The sequence below is a fragment of the Thalassophryne amazonica genome, chromosome 1 (genome assembly GCF_902500255.1).
Source record: "Thalassophryne amazonica chromosome 1, fThaAma1.1, whole genome shotgun sequence".
Classification (NCBI taxonomy): domain Eukaryota; kingdom Metazoa; phylum Chordata; class Actinopteri; order Batrachoidiformes; family Batrachoididae; genus Thalassophryne; species Thalassophryne amazonica.
In genome coordinates, this window is record NC_047103.1 from 149,349,597 (window position 1) to 149,367,756 (window position 18,160).

The 18,160-nt window shown below is 40.1% G+C and overlaps 1 protein-coding gene across 1 annotated transcript in view; it reads right to left on the reverse strand.

Annotated features, from left to right (window-relative positions):
* The window catches only part of zranb3 (zinc finger, RAN-binding domain containing 3), a 320,504-nt gene that overhangs the window by 164,773 nt on the left and 137,571 nt on the right, over positions 1 to 18,160 (reverse strand). The window contains exons 10-13 of the mRNA XM_034175776.1: positions 17,575 to 17,694; positions 12,262 to 12,441; positions 10,824 to 10,997; positions 5,712 to 6,156 (exon numbers count right to left, since the gene is read on the reverse strand). Coding sequence (XP_034031667.1) covers positions 5,712 to 6,156; positions 10,824 to 10,997; positions 12,262 to 12,441; positions 17,575 to 17,694 — 919 coding nt within the window. The remainder of the gene's footprint in view (positions 1 to 5,711; positions 6,157 to 10,823; positions 10,998 to 12,261; positions 12,442 to 17,574; positions 17,695 to 18,160) is intronic.

Genomic DNA, 18,160 nt, shown 5'->3' on the forward strand with positions numbered 1-18,160 from the left:
GTGTGACCTTAACTTATACAAAACTTACCCATAAGTTATTAGACTTATGCCAGCGTTTTTGATACGGTCAGCATACGTTGGCTAAATCGTCAAGTGCGACAGAGGTTTTATGGTGGTCTCCTATTGTCAATTTTTGGACCCAACTTCCGCACAGATTTAAAAACTGAGAAAATAGAGCCTGATCCTTAAAAAAATAGGCGAAAGTTATATTACCTACTACCTGACATTACCCTATATACAAGTGTAAACGCATATTGCAGAATATACCAAATTAAGTACAATTCCCATTGCACAAATGTTTTTGTGCATGTGCAAAATGGTACATTTTCCCCACACACTTTTCCAAAAAGCTAAAATGTCTCTGTTAACATCTCAAAAGCTGTCTTCTGTTGAAGTGGGCGACACGCTTTTCATGGTCATGGGTTTTATGTTGTGGAGGAGGATACGAAAAAGGCTTCTGCTCAGAGAACGCAAGGTCCCAATAACTACATATTCTACCTGATCTACTTTCACACAAAGTACCACTCAAAGTACCACTCATCTGCACCAATTAAATCAAATGATTCATTTCTTGTGGGCAACAATTTATCCTGATATCACATTTTTTTAAAAACATGCTTTTCCCAGTTGCTCACAGTCTTCTACAATGCAATTTTTACCACAGATTACACCTGTCTTCAGTCCCTGATTGGGTATTCAATTTTGTTTTTGTTTTTTTTATGTCAAAATAAGACATTTGGGCATTAAAGCTAAGCAAGAAATACAAACTGTGTGGTAAACCTGTCTGGAATAGGCAGGTCTGAAAAACAGTGACTATGTAAAAAGGAGACTTTTGAGGGAATCCACCAAGATATCCATCACAACTCTGAAAGTGTTGCAAACATTTGTGAATGTGATTGGAGAAACTGGTGCAACTTTTGTTTGTTGCACCAGCAGTCACAGCTTCATGTTGGAGTGGCGAATAGGAGGACTTTCTTGAAAAGAAAACATGAAATTTCAGCTACAGTTTACCAGAAGGCACATAAGAGACGAAAGCTTAGATGTGGTCAGTTTTTTTTGTGTGGACATCTTTCTCTGCCCCACTTCAGCATTAATCTGTAAGACAAAAGTTGTACTGTGTGCAGTTTCTCCAATTACATCCATAGCAGCTCACAACAGATTTCAGGGTTGTCATGGATGTCTTGGTGGCTTCTCTCACTAGTCTTCATCTTGCACAATCACTTGTTTTCTTCCTGTCTACTCCACACAGATCTGTATGTATTTCTTGATGATTGATGCAAGTAAAGTAGAGGACATATTCAGTCACTGTGTAATGAGAAAACCTGGTGTGAAAGTGATGATTTACTGCATACATTTTATATCTACAATTTTATTTCAGTTTATGAAAATATTTATGTATTATTGTTTCTATTCAATAACTTTGTTTTTTTTTTTAAATAGTTTGACAAAACTGGTTTATTTTATTTATTTCTGAACATATTTTAGAAGAGAAACCATGTTCAGAAATTTGTTCTTAAAATGCATACTTTAAATAGTGGGGTGCCAGTAATTCTCACCAGGACCGTATATCTCTGGTCACTTTGACCAAACGACTCTTTGTCCCATCTGAGCATAAAACCTTCCACCAGAAGGTTTTTCTTTGTACATGCGCTGACTTTAGTAGAACTTGAAGCTGTCAATTTTGGATCAGGACATTCTTTCTTGAACAGCAGCTTCTAGTCCAGGGTGACGTAAAACAGTACACAGTGTCCACTACACAATGTACACAGTGACACTCCAGTTCTAGTGGCTTCCAGTTCATGGTAGGCATGTGCCCTGGTTGCTGACCATCCAAACCAAATGGCTCTCAGCTGAGGGTGATGATTTGGGTCTTTTTACAGACGTTGGCAAAGTGGCTGCTCATCACAGTAACTTGTACCAACATAGAATTGTCTGAGTTGAAAATCATGGAATCTGCAGTCATTTCGAAATGGCTTCACGATGTAAATCCAAGCTCCCTTTTCTTACATTTCCACTGAGCTTCTTGGACCTTCCCATTGGAATATATGTTGGTCAACTCAAAGATTACTATCACAGAAGTCAAAATTTACACTAATAGAAAGTTAAGAGGACTTGACGTTGTCATGTTAAAAAGTGTTGCAGAACTTTTAGCACCACTACATTAATAATCTAAATAGGTGTATTTACATTTCTGACCCTGCTCTTATAATTTTGTCCCCGTGTCGATTTCAGAAGAGGAAAAACAAATTTCCATGTAATTTGCATATAATGTGAGATCTAGCAATTTCTTGACCTGCTGTCCACTAAAATCCTTGGTCTGCTCAAAATAACTATAACGCCTCCACAAATGACTAGTATAAAGTCACTGCAGAAGTGTTACAGGTCAGCTGGGCAGCCACTGGTTTCAGGTGGACAGTAGGTCAGGAAGAATTATGTTTCTCACTTTATGAAAATTATTAATATACAATATTCCAAGGAAATTGTGCTCTACAGCCCTGCCCCTTGAACCTTCCCCCCAATGAAAATCAGTATCATTTTAAATAAATTTTCAGTGTAAAATAATCTGTCAGTGTAAAAACTCGCATTTATAAAATTTACAGGTTTTCCTTAAAAAAAAAAAAAAAATCTAAATTTAGCCAATATAACTTTGTTAATATCTGTGTTTTTTTTTCAGTCCCTGTACTGTTTTTTTCAGTACAATGCAACTTTTTACATTGGAGGAGGTTATGTTTTCGCCCATTTGTTTGCTTGTTTGTGCACAGCCTGGAGATCACAGTTTTTCATATATCGCTATGAGATTTTTTTTCTTAAGATTTATATCCTGCAAGAACTGATGCAAATTTCAAGGTCGGTCAAAGGGCAAAGTTTGGAAAAATCTTGGAAAAATCCCTATCTCTAACATTGAATGCATTTTCAAAAACTCATAACTGTCAAAAAAACATCAAATTTCCTTCATATCTGAGAGCTTTGTGTAGGATGGTATCCTTTATTGATATTGAAATTTGATTTGATCCAGATTACGGATTTTGTGGCCATTTAAATTTAACATTGAGAACTCCATTTAATTTATATTTTACATTATATCTTAATCAAATGTGCCCCAATCACGCTCATATTTTAAAGTGAGGTGCAGACTGGCATTCACTATCGCCTGACAAAGTTTGATCTGGTCTGGATTGTGGATTTTGTGGACGTTTGAATTTAATATTGAAAAGCCCATTTGAAGTACATTTTGCATTATATCTCAAACAAAAGTGTCTCAATCACTCTCATTTGTGACAATAAGATGCAAATTGGCACTCTCGATGAAAAGTTTGATCTGCATCTGATCCGTATTGTAGATTTAATGGATATTTGATTTTAACACTGAAAAGCCCTTCTGATCTCACTTTCATTCACTCATCTTCAACCGCTTACTCCAACTGAGGGTAACAGGGGGCTGGAGCCTAACTCAGCGGTCACAGGGCATGAGGCGAGGTACACCCTGGACAGGACGCCAGTCTGTCGCAGGGCCACATATAGACACCCACACACACCTATGGACAATTTAAAGTTTCCAATCCACCTAACCCGCATGTCTTTGGATGTGGGAGGAAGCCGTAGCATCCAGAGGGAACCCACACAAACACAGGGAGAACATGCAAACTCCACACAGAAAGGCCACAAGTGGGAATCGATCCCATGACCTTCTTGCTGTGAGACAACAGTGCTAACCACTAAGTCAATGTGCTGCTGCCCTTTTGATCTATATTTTGTATTATACTTGAGCTTATGGAAAGCCACTTCTAACAGGACTATGACTTTGAACATTTTTTCCAAAGTAAAAATTTGTGGAGTTGGAAACTAGTGCTGGCAGCGGTTGGCGCTCTATGAGCGTGGTGCTCTAGTTTCAATGTGTTTAATGCCAAATTTGTCCCAGTTCAAGTTTAGTTTTTCAATGCTAAATTTTCAGTACAAACGTTCTCAGCTGTCACCAATCTTGTTCTATATGTGTGCACATAATTTTGTGCTGTAAGAATACAACAGTCATTTCAAGATGTAGGAGGAGTGGTCGTATCCTATACGCCAGACAATGTATTAATGCTGTCTGACATACTGGGCCAAAGCCAGCCCTATTAATAGCTTTGGATTACCTCTCCTAGCCCTGTCAGTTGTGGATGGTTGTCTGCTTTAATTGTGCAAACAGTGGGGTAAATGTGTCTGAAGTAGGCAATTCTCCAATACTGAGTGGATGTGCAAGAAAGAAACTAGTGAGGGAAGCCACCAAGACACACATGACAACTCAGAGAGAAGCCATCAAGACACACATAACTCTGAAAGAGTTATAGGCTTGCACAACTGGAGAAACTGTGCACAGTGCAACTTTTGTCTGTTGCATCAGCAGTTGTACAGCGTTATGGTGGAGTGCCACCAAGGAGTATTTTCATTTTTTGAAAAATGCCTACTACAGATTCATCATACAGTACCATACTGTTTGCATTTCTAAATAATGGACACAAGTGAAGCCAAAGACACAGTCAGTGATAAAAGTGAAGATTTATATTGGCAACAATCCTTAAACTATGTTGTTGTATCTACTGTGCTCGAGTACAAAAATTGTTTCTGTCCAAATGCTTATGGACTGTGACCATCTCAAAAGGCCAGAGTTACACATCCACAAACAGTACAAAACAAACATGATACCGCTGTGTGTTTTAGCCTGTCATATCTTTTTGGTTCATGAATCTTTCCTGTCAACCACCAGCGTAGATTGCCACCTTCACTCAAAGTGATGAAATGGAGAATTGGTGTTTATCATGTGCAGCGTACGCGCCCATTTTAATCAACTGACAACTATAATCACTCAAAATGTGTTAGACTGGATGCAAGAAAGCAAAATTTCAAGCTGCAGCATCACAAAAACTGCAAAATATCAGCTTGTCTGATTTAATCTGCACAGCCTCTAAATACTAACATACCACTCAACCTAATGCTTCTCAAATGTTACCATGGTTGAAAAGCGTCCGATTGTGTTAGCATGTTATATCACCTCTGAAATGCTCCGACTTATCTCGGAACATTAGACTTTTACAGAGCATGAACCTGCAGCCTGCCAGGTCATAATGACTTCCATCCCAACTTTCTTTCGTGAGATACAATCATAGGCTGTCAGAGATATCAGCTAGAGCCGCTCAACTTTTTCTCCAACTTTGTGTGAGACATTTGCAGCAATAGTAGGCGCCTGTTCTCTCTTTCGCTTTCTCAGCTTGACAGGTGAGAATTATACTGTGTCCTTGTCATCTGGAGAGAGAGAGAGAGAGAGAGAGAGAGAGAGAGAGAGAGAGAGACAGACAATATTCTCAGAGCAGAGCTATTTCAGACTCTGGAAAGCCTGCCTCCCTCTTTTGTTATCACGCATCTCCATCTGGTGAAATCTGTAATGCTGTTCAAAAGTATTATGTCAACAGGCTGCTGCGATTAATACTGACGGGAAGAAAAATAACGCTGTGAATGGATTGGAGTTTCAGGTGCTTCTTTTCTCGCCAAGCGAGAGCTGATGGAATTATTGTCCTTTTTTTCTTTTTTCATTTCTTAATGGAATCCAGGTTTTTTTGTAATCACATACATAGACTAAATCCAGTTTGTGTATGCAAAAATCATATATCAGATGATTATTATCACATTTCCAATAAACCCTCAAGAGTACCAATCCCACCAGAAACGAAACTCACCAGAAGACGAGCGCGGAAAGTCGCACATCTCACAGTAAGGCAACAGGCTGCTGTTGGAGTAGGTGCAGGCGACGCAGTTCCATGTCTCTGTGGCTGCGACGTCCTCCGACAGGGACACCAGACCACTGGAGCTGCTGGAGCCAAGTCTCCCCATCGTCAACCTTCGCTTTCCCTGAAAACAAGACCTGGGGCTTGAGCTGGCTTGAGGCGTTCTCAATCTCTTCAGCAGCGGAGAAAATTCTTGGTCTGGTGGAGTTGAGTTTTTGGAGGACATTTCCTCCTTCTCCTTCTTATCAAAGTTTGTTTCTCTGTCAGTCAGTGACACGGTCAACTCTGGGAAGACGGAGGGAGATGTTTCTTCATCTTCTGTTTGCTTCCTCTTCTTCTCCTTGCCGGTGCTTGGGGAGAAGAATGAACGGATGTCGTGCTGCTTTTCCCTCTCAAACTGCAGAAACAGAGTGATACAAACTGTCTTAAACCATGCACAGCTCAAATTGATTAATCTGCACACAAGTTCTCTTTATTGGCCTTTTTCTCAGAGCAACCTACATCAATGAGAAACCAGTGGCATGCACCAATTCAAACCAAGGAGAATTTATGTGGCAAATTTTGATCTCTGTCCAACAGGGTAATGGTTTGAACCCAAATAACTTTTAAGATTCTGGCAGAATTCCAATGAAAGTTAAGCAAATAGAAACCAATGCCAATGTAAAGTTGTGTGTGAATTTTCAAGGGCACACATCAAGTAGGAGCAAAGTGAAACTCCAAACCTTCGGCCGAAACAAAAACATCATGCTGTTTGAGTATACAGAATATCAGTGGTGGGCACAGCTAACCAAAAAGTTAGCTTTGATAACCGCTAATCCACAAACTGAAATGTTAACTTTTATAACGCTAAACCGAAAAACCATTAAAAAATTTAGGGGAAGCTACAGCTAACCTCTAACTTTTAGTATTGACTGTGATACAGTATCAGCTACTGACAAGCCAGTTTTGAGTTTAAGCACCGCTGATGCTTATAAGTAGAATCAAAGGCGATCACAAACCCAACATAAACAACGAGTCAGAGCTTCTGTCTTTGTGCGCCCTGCCCACTGCTGTATGTGTCATTTACATTCAACATATAGTGCCCCAGATGTCTGGCAGAAGACATCAAACACAAAACAGTTTTCACTTATGGTTTTGATTTATAAACAAAATTAATTTCAGATAGTTTATCTATGTTAATGTCCACTCTGTCATTTTTACAAAGTCAAAATGTAACACATATCTTTAACTTTAAAGTAATGCACAAATTCTGAAGGTTTGAGCATTAACACATGCTGGGTTGGTTTATTTATTTGTAAATGTAATTTTTTATTTGTTAAAAAAAAGGCATTCGCAAAACTTAAAATTGTTAAGTGTATTTCAGTGCAACAAATAGCGACCGTGTGATATTTTGGGGCTATTCACACTGCCATCTAATGGATGGCAGTGTGAATAGCGCCCAAATATTCACACTGCTATCTAATGGATGGCAGTGTGAATAGCGCCCAAATATCACACGGTCCCTATTTGTTGCACTGAATCACACTTCAACAGAATTTTCAGTTTTGCAAATGCCTTTACAAACGGAAAAATTGACATATTTACAAATACATGTTTATTTGAAAAACCAACACACACGTTACACCTTCTCTCATAACTGGTTGGTTGGTTTATTTATTTGCAAAACCCAACACACAAGTTACTGTATTTTCCCATAATGCCTTTTGGCATCAGCGTGTGTTAATGTTCAAACCTTCAGAATTAGCACATTACTTTAAAAGATATGTGTTATATTTTCACTTTGTAAAAATGACAGAGTTGACAATTAGTTTTGTTTATAAATCAAAACCATAAGTGAAAACTGTTCTGCATTTGATGTCTTCTGCCACACGTCTGGGGCACTGTATGTTGAATGTAAATTAGTTTTTTTGTAGCAGCCTGGCAGCCAGGCCGCTTCTGCTGGGGTAGATTTCAGCTCAGCTCCTCACAGCTGCCTGACTGCTGCAAAACACATAACAGACAGGAACCAACATGTATAATTTTAGGATTTACAAACATTTTTTACCGTTCAGTTTTACTAATTATCCCAGCAAAGAAGCGTTAGCGGACTAAGAGTTAGCAGAACTAAATTTAGCGAAAAGTGAATTTTGGTCCACTTATGGTTTTCAAAGTTAACTGAAAAGCTAATCCATTAACACACCCTATGACTGCCAGCAGTCTTATGCCGCGTTCACACCACACGAGACGCGACGCCACAAATTCGAGTCTCTCGCCTGGCGATGGATGCACCACGATCGCCAGGATGTGTCGCTCTGCTTTCACTGCGAAAATTCACCCCAATGCATCATCAAATAGGAGGAGCTTCCATTCCGCTCGTCGTCAAGTCAACATGCCGGACCTTGATCACATGGAGCAAGTTGCTGTGCTCTATTTGTTGTGGAAAGCTGACAAACGTCGCCAGTGGCACCTTTCCCAATTCGGGGTGTTTCATCATTAGCTGTAAGAGCTGCGTCTGGATGATGGCCACTTTCAGCAGTACTTCTGCCTCTCCAGGACCCAGTTTTAGGACCTCCTGTCCCGTTCGCGTGAGCACATGTGAACAATAAAAAAAAATAAAAAAAACTGGCTGCTGCTGCTGCAGTTCCTCGCTCTCCTCTCTAACACTATCATAATTGTGTTATAAACCAGTCACCATTGGTTTTATTATACATCTGTGTAGTTAATAAAATTATCTCACGGACGATTTGTTCGTGCGCACATGAAAAAAAAAAAAACTGGCTGCTGCGGTGCTGCCGCTCACTCTCCCTTCAAACTCTGTCCTTATTGTGTTATAAACCAGTCACCATTTGTTTTATTATACATCTGTGTAGTTAATAAATAATATAATCTTCACAGACGATTAATTCGCGCGCACACGTAAAAAAAAAAACAAAACAAACAAAAACAAAAACAAACAAAAAAAACAGCTGCTGCCACTGCTGCGGTGCTGCTGCTCACTCTCCCCTCAAACTCTGTCATAATTGTGAAATAAAGGACAAAAGGGACATAGGTCCTGCTCACAGGCTGGCTGCCAGAGACAGGACATGTCCACATCAAGTACAAGTATAAACTCCAGACATCTCCACGTCACTACATATCCAGTCCCCGATTGGTCATTGCGACGCGACAAGACAAAAAAGTTCAGTTTCAACTTGGGAAGGAGGGCAATGCGATGCGATATCGCGCCACAAATGCGGCAATCGCTCAAAATTGCTTCATTCGCGTCGCATTGCGTGGCTTGAAATTTTGTGGCACTACAACGCGTCCTTCCATAGGGATTACATGGCAACCTGTCGCCGCCGTCGCTCGCGGTGTGAACGCGGCAATAGAATGTAAGGCGGGGTAAACCCTGGACATGAAGCCAGTCTGTCGCAGGGGCACATACAGGCAAACAAACACATTCACACCCGCATGCACACCTGCAGACTATTTATAAAGTTTCCAATCCATCTAACCTGCATGCCCGTGGATGTGGGAGGAAGCCAGACCACCCAGACAGAACCCACACAGACACGGGAAGAACATGTAACTCCACACAGAAAGGCCACAGATAGGGATCGATCCCATGACCTTCTAGCTGTGAGGCAACAGTGCTAACCACTAAGCCACCGTGCTACCCGGAATATCAACCTATTCATGTTAATTGTTGATGTCATGTAAAGATTGTTTTTGTGTGTGTGCTAAAGTATTACAGAGTAAGATGGAATGCAAATCTGCTGACTAACAAAAACAAGACAGGCAGCAGGCTTTTATTTCTAAAAATAAATAAATAAATAAATAATGACCGTAAAATGTAATTTTCCTGGAGCACAACCATGTTTGTCAGCATCAGTTTTATCCAGTGACACTGAAGACAGCTATTAACCTTCTGCTTCAAAAACACATAAAACAAAATACACTCCCTAACAGTTTATGGACCATGCTGGCCAGTTTGATGTTTGGGACAAATATATAGAAGCAGAAGCAGAAGGAGTCTTCACCCCTGCTTTATCTGGGGACCATTTACAGCATTCAACTGTACTTGTTGATACTTGACATGATTTTGAGACATGTAGTCGCAGCACAAAATGTTACTGATCATGATTCAGTTTTGCGCTTTTATTTACAATTGAAAATGCAGAGTGATGCAAAGTAAAGTGTCCCATTTGTGATGCTTTTGTTACTGCTGTAAAAGTTTTTAAAAGGCTCTCATATTCAGCTGCACTATAAACATGCCTGCAAGTTAAACACAAAAGAAAAATTATGCTAAATAAATTTACTGCTTTTACTGAATTTATGTTTGAGCATTTATTTTCTTGTCTTCAGCTTTACACCAGAATTAACTAAAGCCTGCTTCACAATTCACTCCACGTGTGGTGGTCACGTACGGGTCGCAGGGAGTGGCAGCCCGCAGGCATGTCACAAGTATCTGGGGGAAATGTGTGAAAAAATACAGGTCGTACTTGTCATATACAGGCTGCACAGCCTTCGTACACAAGGCTTGGTGAATACTGCGCTGTCAGCCCGTGCTAATCATATATGTGACGCATGTGAACAGTGCGTGTGAGTTGCAACTGACCAGTTTTGTAAGCCACCTGCCGATAGCGGTTCAACACCCTCAGTCATTGCGGCTGTATTATTTATTTATTTATTTTTGTGGGGGGGGTTAAGACAGAAGAAGAGCTGAGATTTCCATCATGAAGTGCTGCTAGCAACAATTCGAGAGCACTATGACTCATGATAAATAATTCTACTACTCAAAAACACAACGTTGTATTCATTCGTGGAAAAACACAGCTGTTTGCATCACCATCACGTCATTGCACATCGGCGAATGCAGCAAGACACACCCATGCCACTTTGCCATGCTCTGGCTCATGCTTAATTTAATAACCCTCTTTTTTCGTTTTTGAAAGCCCTATGTGGTTTGAACCACAGCCTTTTTGTCATGAAGCAACATGGAGTTGCATAAAAAGCACACAGTTCATACCACATGTCTGTAGGGTGTCTAAAACCGTTATCTGATTAGCCTCCTGAAAGTTAGATTAACGTTTCGAGCAGACTCACATGAGTGAAGAACACATCCTTGTTGACATGTCCTGTGTTTCGTTCCAGTGGCAGCACCAACTCACTCGGAGTCCACACACTGGCAAAGTTGAGGAACTCCCACTTGTCCTTATCGCCTTCGTCAGCCTTCAGATATTCCTTCCTGCCATTCAGAGTGCTGCCTGTTACGGTTTCCTGGAGGATGATAAGGGACATCAAGCGCTTCACTGTTCTTTGTTCCTCTACACTACTCAAATTCATTATGTGGTGGTTAAACTGTTTTTCAATACAAATTACTTTGGTGATGGAGGCTGTTGTATAGAAAACCTGTTTTAATTACTAATCCTAACAGCTATGATTATTAAGACAAATCCCTGAAGCTGTTCTCATATGCAAATCAATTTCACAGATATACATCTGAGTTCTCTATCCATTCATTAGCATGCATTCAGTGTTGACAGATGACACGTCCAACAACCTGTGATAATAACAGTATTACTTAACTAGCACTTACATATGACAGGTTTTAAGTGATATTTGCATATGGTGCTGCATTCTCCAGACTATGTGTGACCATAATCAACTAAACAGACAATTAATTAGGTCTACATCTTCAGTATGGATGCATCTTAAATCAAATCAAATAAATTTTATTTATATAGCGCCAAATCACGACGAACAGTTGCCCCAAGGCGCCTTATATTGTAAGGCAAGGCCATACAATAATTACGGAAAAACCCCAACGGTCAAAACGACCCCCTGTGAGCAAGCACTTGGCAACAGTGGGAAGGAAAAACTCCCTTTTAACAGGAAGAAACCTCCAGCAGAACCAGGCTCAGGGAGGGGCAGTCTTCTGCTGGGACTAGTTGGGGCTGAGGGAGAGAACCAGGAAAAAGACATGCTGTGGAGGGGAGCAGAGATCAATCACTAATGATTAAATGCAGAGTGGTGCATACAGAGCAAAAAGAGAAAGAAACACTCAGTGCATCATGGGAACCCCCCAGCAGTCTAAGTCTATAGCAGCATAACTAAGGGATGGTTCAGGGTCACCTGATCCAGCCCTAATTATAAGCTTTAGCAAAAAGGAAAGTTTTAAGCCTAATCTTAAAAGTAGAGAGGGTGTCTGTCTCCCTGATCTGAATTGGGAGCTGGTTCCAGAGGAGAGGAGCCTGAAAGCTGAAGGCTCTGCCTCCCATTCTACTCTTAAAAACCCTAGGAACTACAAGTAAGCCTGAAGTCTGAGAGCGAAGCGCTCTATTGGGGTGATATGGTACTATGAGGTCCCTAAGATAAGATGGGACCTGATTATTCAAAACCTTATAAGTAAGAAGAAGAATTTTAAATTAAGGTTGAGTTTGTCATTTTATTTATTCAAATTAAAGACAGCAGTTGAAATTCAGTTGAGGAATCAAAACACAAACACCTCCAGTCTTTGTTGTTACAATGGGACCTGCCATACCTTCCTGTTGAGCATGGACCACATGACCGTGTCAAAGGTGCCCTTGGCAATGAGGTAGTGGACGTTGACAGAGCAGGTCTGCCCAATGCGATGGGCGCGATCTTCTGCCTGCTTTAAGTGGCCAGGATTCCAGTAGAGCTCCGCGAACACCACATGGCTGGCAGCAGTGAAGGTCAAACCCTGTAGAAGATACAACATACAAACCTGATTTGAACAAAAATGCATATGGACCAACCTCAAATGGAAACGAGTAAGTGTGTGCACATACAGGCCATGCACTCACTGACTGCAGACTTTAAACGTAAAATTCAAAAAAAGTCGGTGCACTTGTTTTCATTTTTCAATACCAAACCAACTGGTAGGTTTTGTTTCAAAGCATTTGTTTAAAATCAGTTGACATATTGAGGAACCATTTTAGACAGCTCATGATGTCTTAATTCTGATACAGACTCTAGAACAGAGCTGCACAATTATGCTCCGAGAGGCCACCTGCCTTGCATGTTTGTTTGTTTTTTTTTTCACCACTCTCCCTGCTCAGCTGGGAAAACACTAGAGTTCAATAATCCTGTGTGAGTAGAGCAGGAAGACATGAAAGCATGCAGAGCAACTCTGCTGTAGAATAATGTTTGAGAGGTTTCAAAATATTCTGGAGCAGTGCTTTTGAGGTTAACCACCACTAATTTGCAGTACCAAATAAAAGTTTTGGCACCATCCCCAGGCATACAGTGGGGCCAAAAAGCATTTATTCAGTCCCTGATTGTGCAAGTTCTCCTCCTTAGAAAGATGAGAGAGTTCTGTAATTTTCATCATAGGTATACTTCAACTGTGACAGACAAAATGAGAAAAAAAAATATCCACGAAATAACATTGTAGGATTTTTAAAGAATTTATTTGTAAATTATGGTGGAAAATAAGTATTTGGTCGATAACAAAAATTCAACTCAATACTTTGTAACATAATCTTTGTTGGGAATGACAGAGGTCAAATGTTTCCTGTAAGCCTTCACCAGGTTTGCACACACTGTAGCTGGTATTTTGGCCCATTCCTCCATGCAGATCTCCTCTAGAGCAGTGATGTTTTGGGGCTGTTGCTGGGCAACACGGACTTTCAACTCCCTCAACAAATTTTCTATGGGTTGAGGTCTGGAGACTGGCTTGGTCACTCCAGGACCTTGAAATGCTTTTTACGGAGCCACTCCTTTGTTGCCTGAGCGGTGTGTTTGGGATCACTGTCATGCTGGAAGACCCAGCCACGTTGCATCTTCAATGCTCTCACTAACGGAAGGAGGTTTTGGCTTAAAATCTCACGATACATGGTCACGATCATTCTTCCCTTAACACGGATCAGTCGTCCTGTCCAATTTGCAGAACAACAGCCCCAAAGCATGATGTTTCCAGCCCCATGCTTCACAGTAGATATGGTGTTCTTGGAATGCAACTCAGCATTCTTCTTCCTCCAAACATGACGAGTTGAGTTTTTACCAAAATGTTCTATTTTGGTTTCATCTGGCCACATGATATTCTTCCAATCCTCTTCTGGATTATCCATATGCTCTCTGGCAAACTTCAGACGCGCTGGACACGTACTGGCTTAAGCAGGGGGACACGCCTGGTACTGCAGGATTTGAGTCCCTCTCTGTGTAGTGTGTAGCCTTTGTTACTTTGGTCCCAGCTCTCTGCAGGACATTCATCATCAGGTCCCTCCGTGTAGTTCTGGGATTTTTGTTCACCATTGTCATGATGATTTTGACCCCACGGGATGAAATCTTGCGTGGAGCCCCAGATCAAGGGAGATTATCAATGGTCTTATACGTCTTCCATTTACTTACAATTGCTCCCACAGTTAATTTATTAAACACCAACCTGCTTGACTATTGTAGATTCACTCTTCCCAGCCTGGTGCACATCTACAATTTTCTTCCTGGTGTCCTTCGATAGCTCTTTGGTCTTGGCCATGGTTGAGTTTGGAGTCTGACTGTTTGAGGCTGTGGACAGGTGTCTTTTAAACAGATAACGAGTTCCAACAGATGCCATTAATACAGGTAACAGATGGAGGACAAAAGAGCTTCTTAAAGAAGAAGTTACAGATCTGTGAGAGCCAGAAATCTTGTTTGTTTATGGGTGACCAAATTACTTATTTTCCACCATAATTTGCAAATAAATTCTTTAAAAAATCCTGTCTCTCATAATACTATGTAACACAATTTTTGTTCCTGGCTTCTAAGTGTTATATTTCAACTGCTTATGTCTGAAGTCTATGGAAAAATGACTACATTCAGCACAAACTTTGATTTTATTTTATTTTTTTTAACATTCTAGAAAGTTATAAAAGTTTCCTGAAATTTCTAGATATTTCTGGAAACTTCTAGAAAATTCTGGACAGTTCTAGCAGTTAAAGAATATTCTAGAAGACTACTCAGTAGTAGTGAAGGCGAATCAAGAATATTCTTGAAAACAGACAAATTTCAAAATATCATTGTCCTGATCACAGAAGCAAAGTTTCGGTGGAATAACAGCTATTTTCTATTTATTTAAGGCATAACAGGTTAGGAAAACACACTGTGTACCCAGGAACAAAACAAAAATAAAAATTTGTTACATAGTGTAATTGAAGTGTACCTATGTCGAAAATTACAGACCTCTTTCATCTTCCTAAGTAGGACAACTTGCACAATTAGGGGCTGACTAAATACTTTTTGGCCCCACTGTAGATTCTAGAACCTGACCAATATATTATTTGGTCAGTAATACTGGCTGATATGTGTGTTATTTATGAGGATAGGAAAATGTTTATTTTACTAAATAAACAATGCAAAAAACATACTGACTGTTACAAATAGAAATTATGTAGTTTGTCCAACAGAGTGCCTGGACGGCATTGCTTAGAATACTGTCAAGCATGGCTGGGACCCCATCACCCTGTTGTCACATTATCTGCAAGAGACAGAGGCAAACAACAAGCTGCTATTTATCTAAGCCAACGTGGCAGCACAGTGGATTAGTGGTTAGCACTGTTGCCTCACAGCAAGAAGGTCATGGGATCGATTCCCACCTATGGCCTTTCTGTGTGGAGTTTGCATGTTCTCCCCGTGTTTGCGTGGGTTTCTACCGGGTGGTCCGGTTTCCTCCCACATTTAAAGACATACAGGTTAGGTGGATTGGAAACTTTATAATTGCCCAGGACTCCCTTGCAAAAGAGATTTCGACCTCAATGGGACTAACCTGATTAAATAAAGGTTAAACTAAATTAAATCTTCAATTAGAGTGGACATTTCATACTGACAAGAGACAAGTGGTCACCTTCACTGATTTGCTTCATACTTTCACAAAATAATGCTAAAGAATTGCAGTAGTTCAAGCTCTATTAATCATAAGAACTCCTGAATAGTTCATACACCAAGCAGGTATATTCAAAAGTAATGACTCAGAATTTTTTCTGTGCAATTTTGTATGTTTTTACTGGTAACGGTGACATTATTTTGTGAGGATATAAAGCAAATCTGAAATGGTAAAGCAAAAACAACTCTGATGATTTCATACAGATTGACCCATATATGTTGCATTTTAATTATATTAATGTCACACTTGTTTGTTTTAAAAATGAACCCCAAGATGTCAATACGATGTTACAGGAGCTAGTCTGTAAGTCCTTCATTCGGACAATTTTGGGGTCATGCCACATCATTAGTACACAGGGCCATGCTTTTTATTAAAGTTTAGTCATCTTCAGGAAACAGTGGTTATGGGCATTATTAGTCCAGCTGAACATCTATCATTAATAATGGACAATTAAAAATAGGCGTGTTGTACCATATTATGTACTAATGCTACCAAAACAATATTGTCTTATTAACTAGATGAGTGGTTTTGAACAGTTGCTGTCAAATCCAGCGCATTTGCTAATTTTCATTACTTATTCCTTTAATGTGAAACCGTCATAACACATGAATGATACACATTCTGGCCAAAGTTTGTATTACCATGGTTACCTATGACTGCAATCTAATGATATTCTAAATGCATATATGACATAAATTCACTGTGTCTATCATTTGTTCTCTCTGGCTACTTCCTCCCACTTCCAAAGACATGTAGGTTTGGTGAATTGGTGACTCTAAACTGACCACAGGTGTGAGTTAGAGTGTGAATCCGTTTCTCTGTGTACAGTATAAGTGCTGGCCCTGCAACAGATTGGCGACCTGTCCAGCCAATTACCACCAAAATACGCTCTCCAGCCCCCTGTGACTCTTATCAGGGCTACGTGGATTCAGAAATATTTGAACTGATAAAGGTACACCCACTGTCACTCAGTCCTTTCATATCACAAGTCAACTCGAGGCTTTATTTGGAAGCCCACTGTGGTCTTCATATATTGAATAATGTGCATTTCAATGTCAGCTGTTACACCTGACTAAATGAAACCAAGCAAACTAGAAAACAGACCCAGTGGAGTTTCTCTGAAGTGGAACAAATCAGCCTTGTGTAAAGGCATCATTAAAATGTTTTTCAAATACAAATTTAAAAGAATCTCTTTTATTTGAGATCAACCCTTTAATTCGACACTGAGGCTGCAAAATGCGGGGATAATAAGAATGGCCCTTTTATTTCACAATTAACATTCTGCACCCAACTGTGCAACAAGTCAAAATAAACACATTATCTTGTAGCCCCTGACAAAAAATGTCCCTTTCATTTTGACAGTAATATTTTTTATCCTTTTTATTCCAACAGTTTCCTGCCTCATAGGTGAAGAGAAGATGCTTTTCTGAATTTCTCAAGTGGAACTCAAGGGCACCCAGAGTGCAATTACTGAGTTCAGGGCACTGTTTGGCCATCAATGAGTCACAATATTTTGAGGCATCTTTCTGACAAAGAGACAAAACAAGAACTTATCACAAACCTCCATTGTACAGGCAATTAACATTAAATAAATTAATTAATTAATCAATTAACAAAACATCCAATTAACATCCTGACCATCAACCCCGGAATAATTTAAAAATCCTGCCATACAGTGTGATTTATGACTGTTTCTTGGAAGATTTTGTTTTCATGGCTACAACAACCACTTGAAACTTAATTTATGGGGGGATTTATCCCGTGTTTCATTACTGCTGTCAAAGCAAAATCCAACAACCAGGTTTAATTTATCCATCCATTAGCCTGTGTGTGTGTGTGTGTGTGTGTGTGTGTGTGTGTGTGTGTGTGTGTGTGTGTGTGTGTGTGTGTGTGTGTGTGTGTGTGTGTGTGTGTGTGTGTGTGTGTGTGTGTGTGTGTGTGTGTGTGTGTGTGTGTGTGCGTGTGCGCATGTACCTGACCAGCTGCCTGAATACTAAGGATGGCCACTCGGGTTTCTGGGTCGCTCTGGAACTTGTGCACTAACTGGATTCGCTCTGAGGATGGAACACTGCCGTCAATGCGGACATAACCAGCCTGGGTGCACAAAGGGGAAAAAAGATATTAATATTTCAGTGGGAAATCTAGTTCACAGCAGAAAACACTTAGGCCAAGGCCAACCAGACCAGCAAAGCCTGGAATAGAAGCAGCCATTACAACTTAGTTCAAGTCAGTGGAAACCTGATTTTTATTAAGTTCTTGAAAAGAAAAAACAAGCTCTGAAAAGGAACATGTTTATTCCATTAATGAGGTCTGACTTTAAGGTTTTCTTACTAACTTACAAAATTAGCGCCTCCCTACCAGGTCAACCTAATCAAACATTACAGTTTTCTATGTTCTCAGGACACAGGATTACTATGTGTCCCGAAGGTTAAAAAGAAGTCAGCAGGCCAAAGAGCTTTCTCTTATCACGCACCTGTTCTGTGGAACAATCTGCCTGCTCTGATTAAAACAATCCAATTCTCTATAGTCATGGAAGTGTATATTAAAGATGCATCTGTTT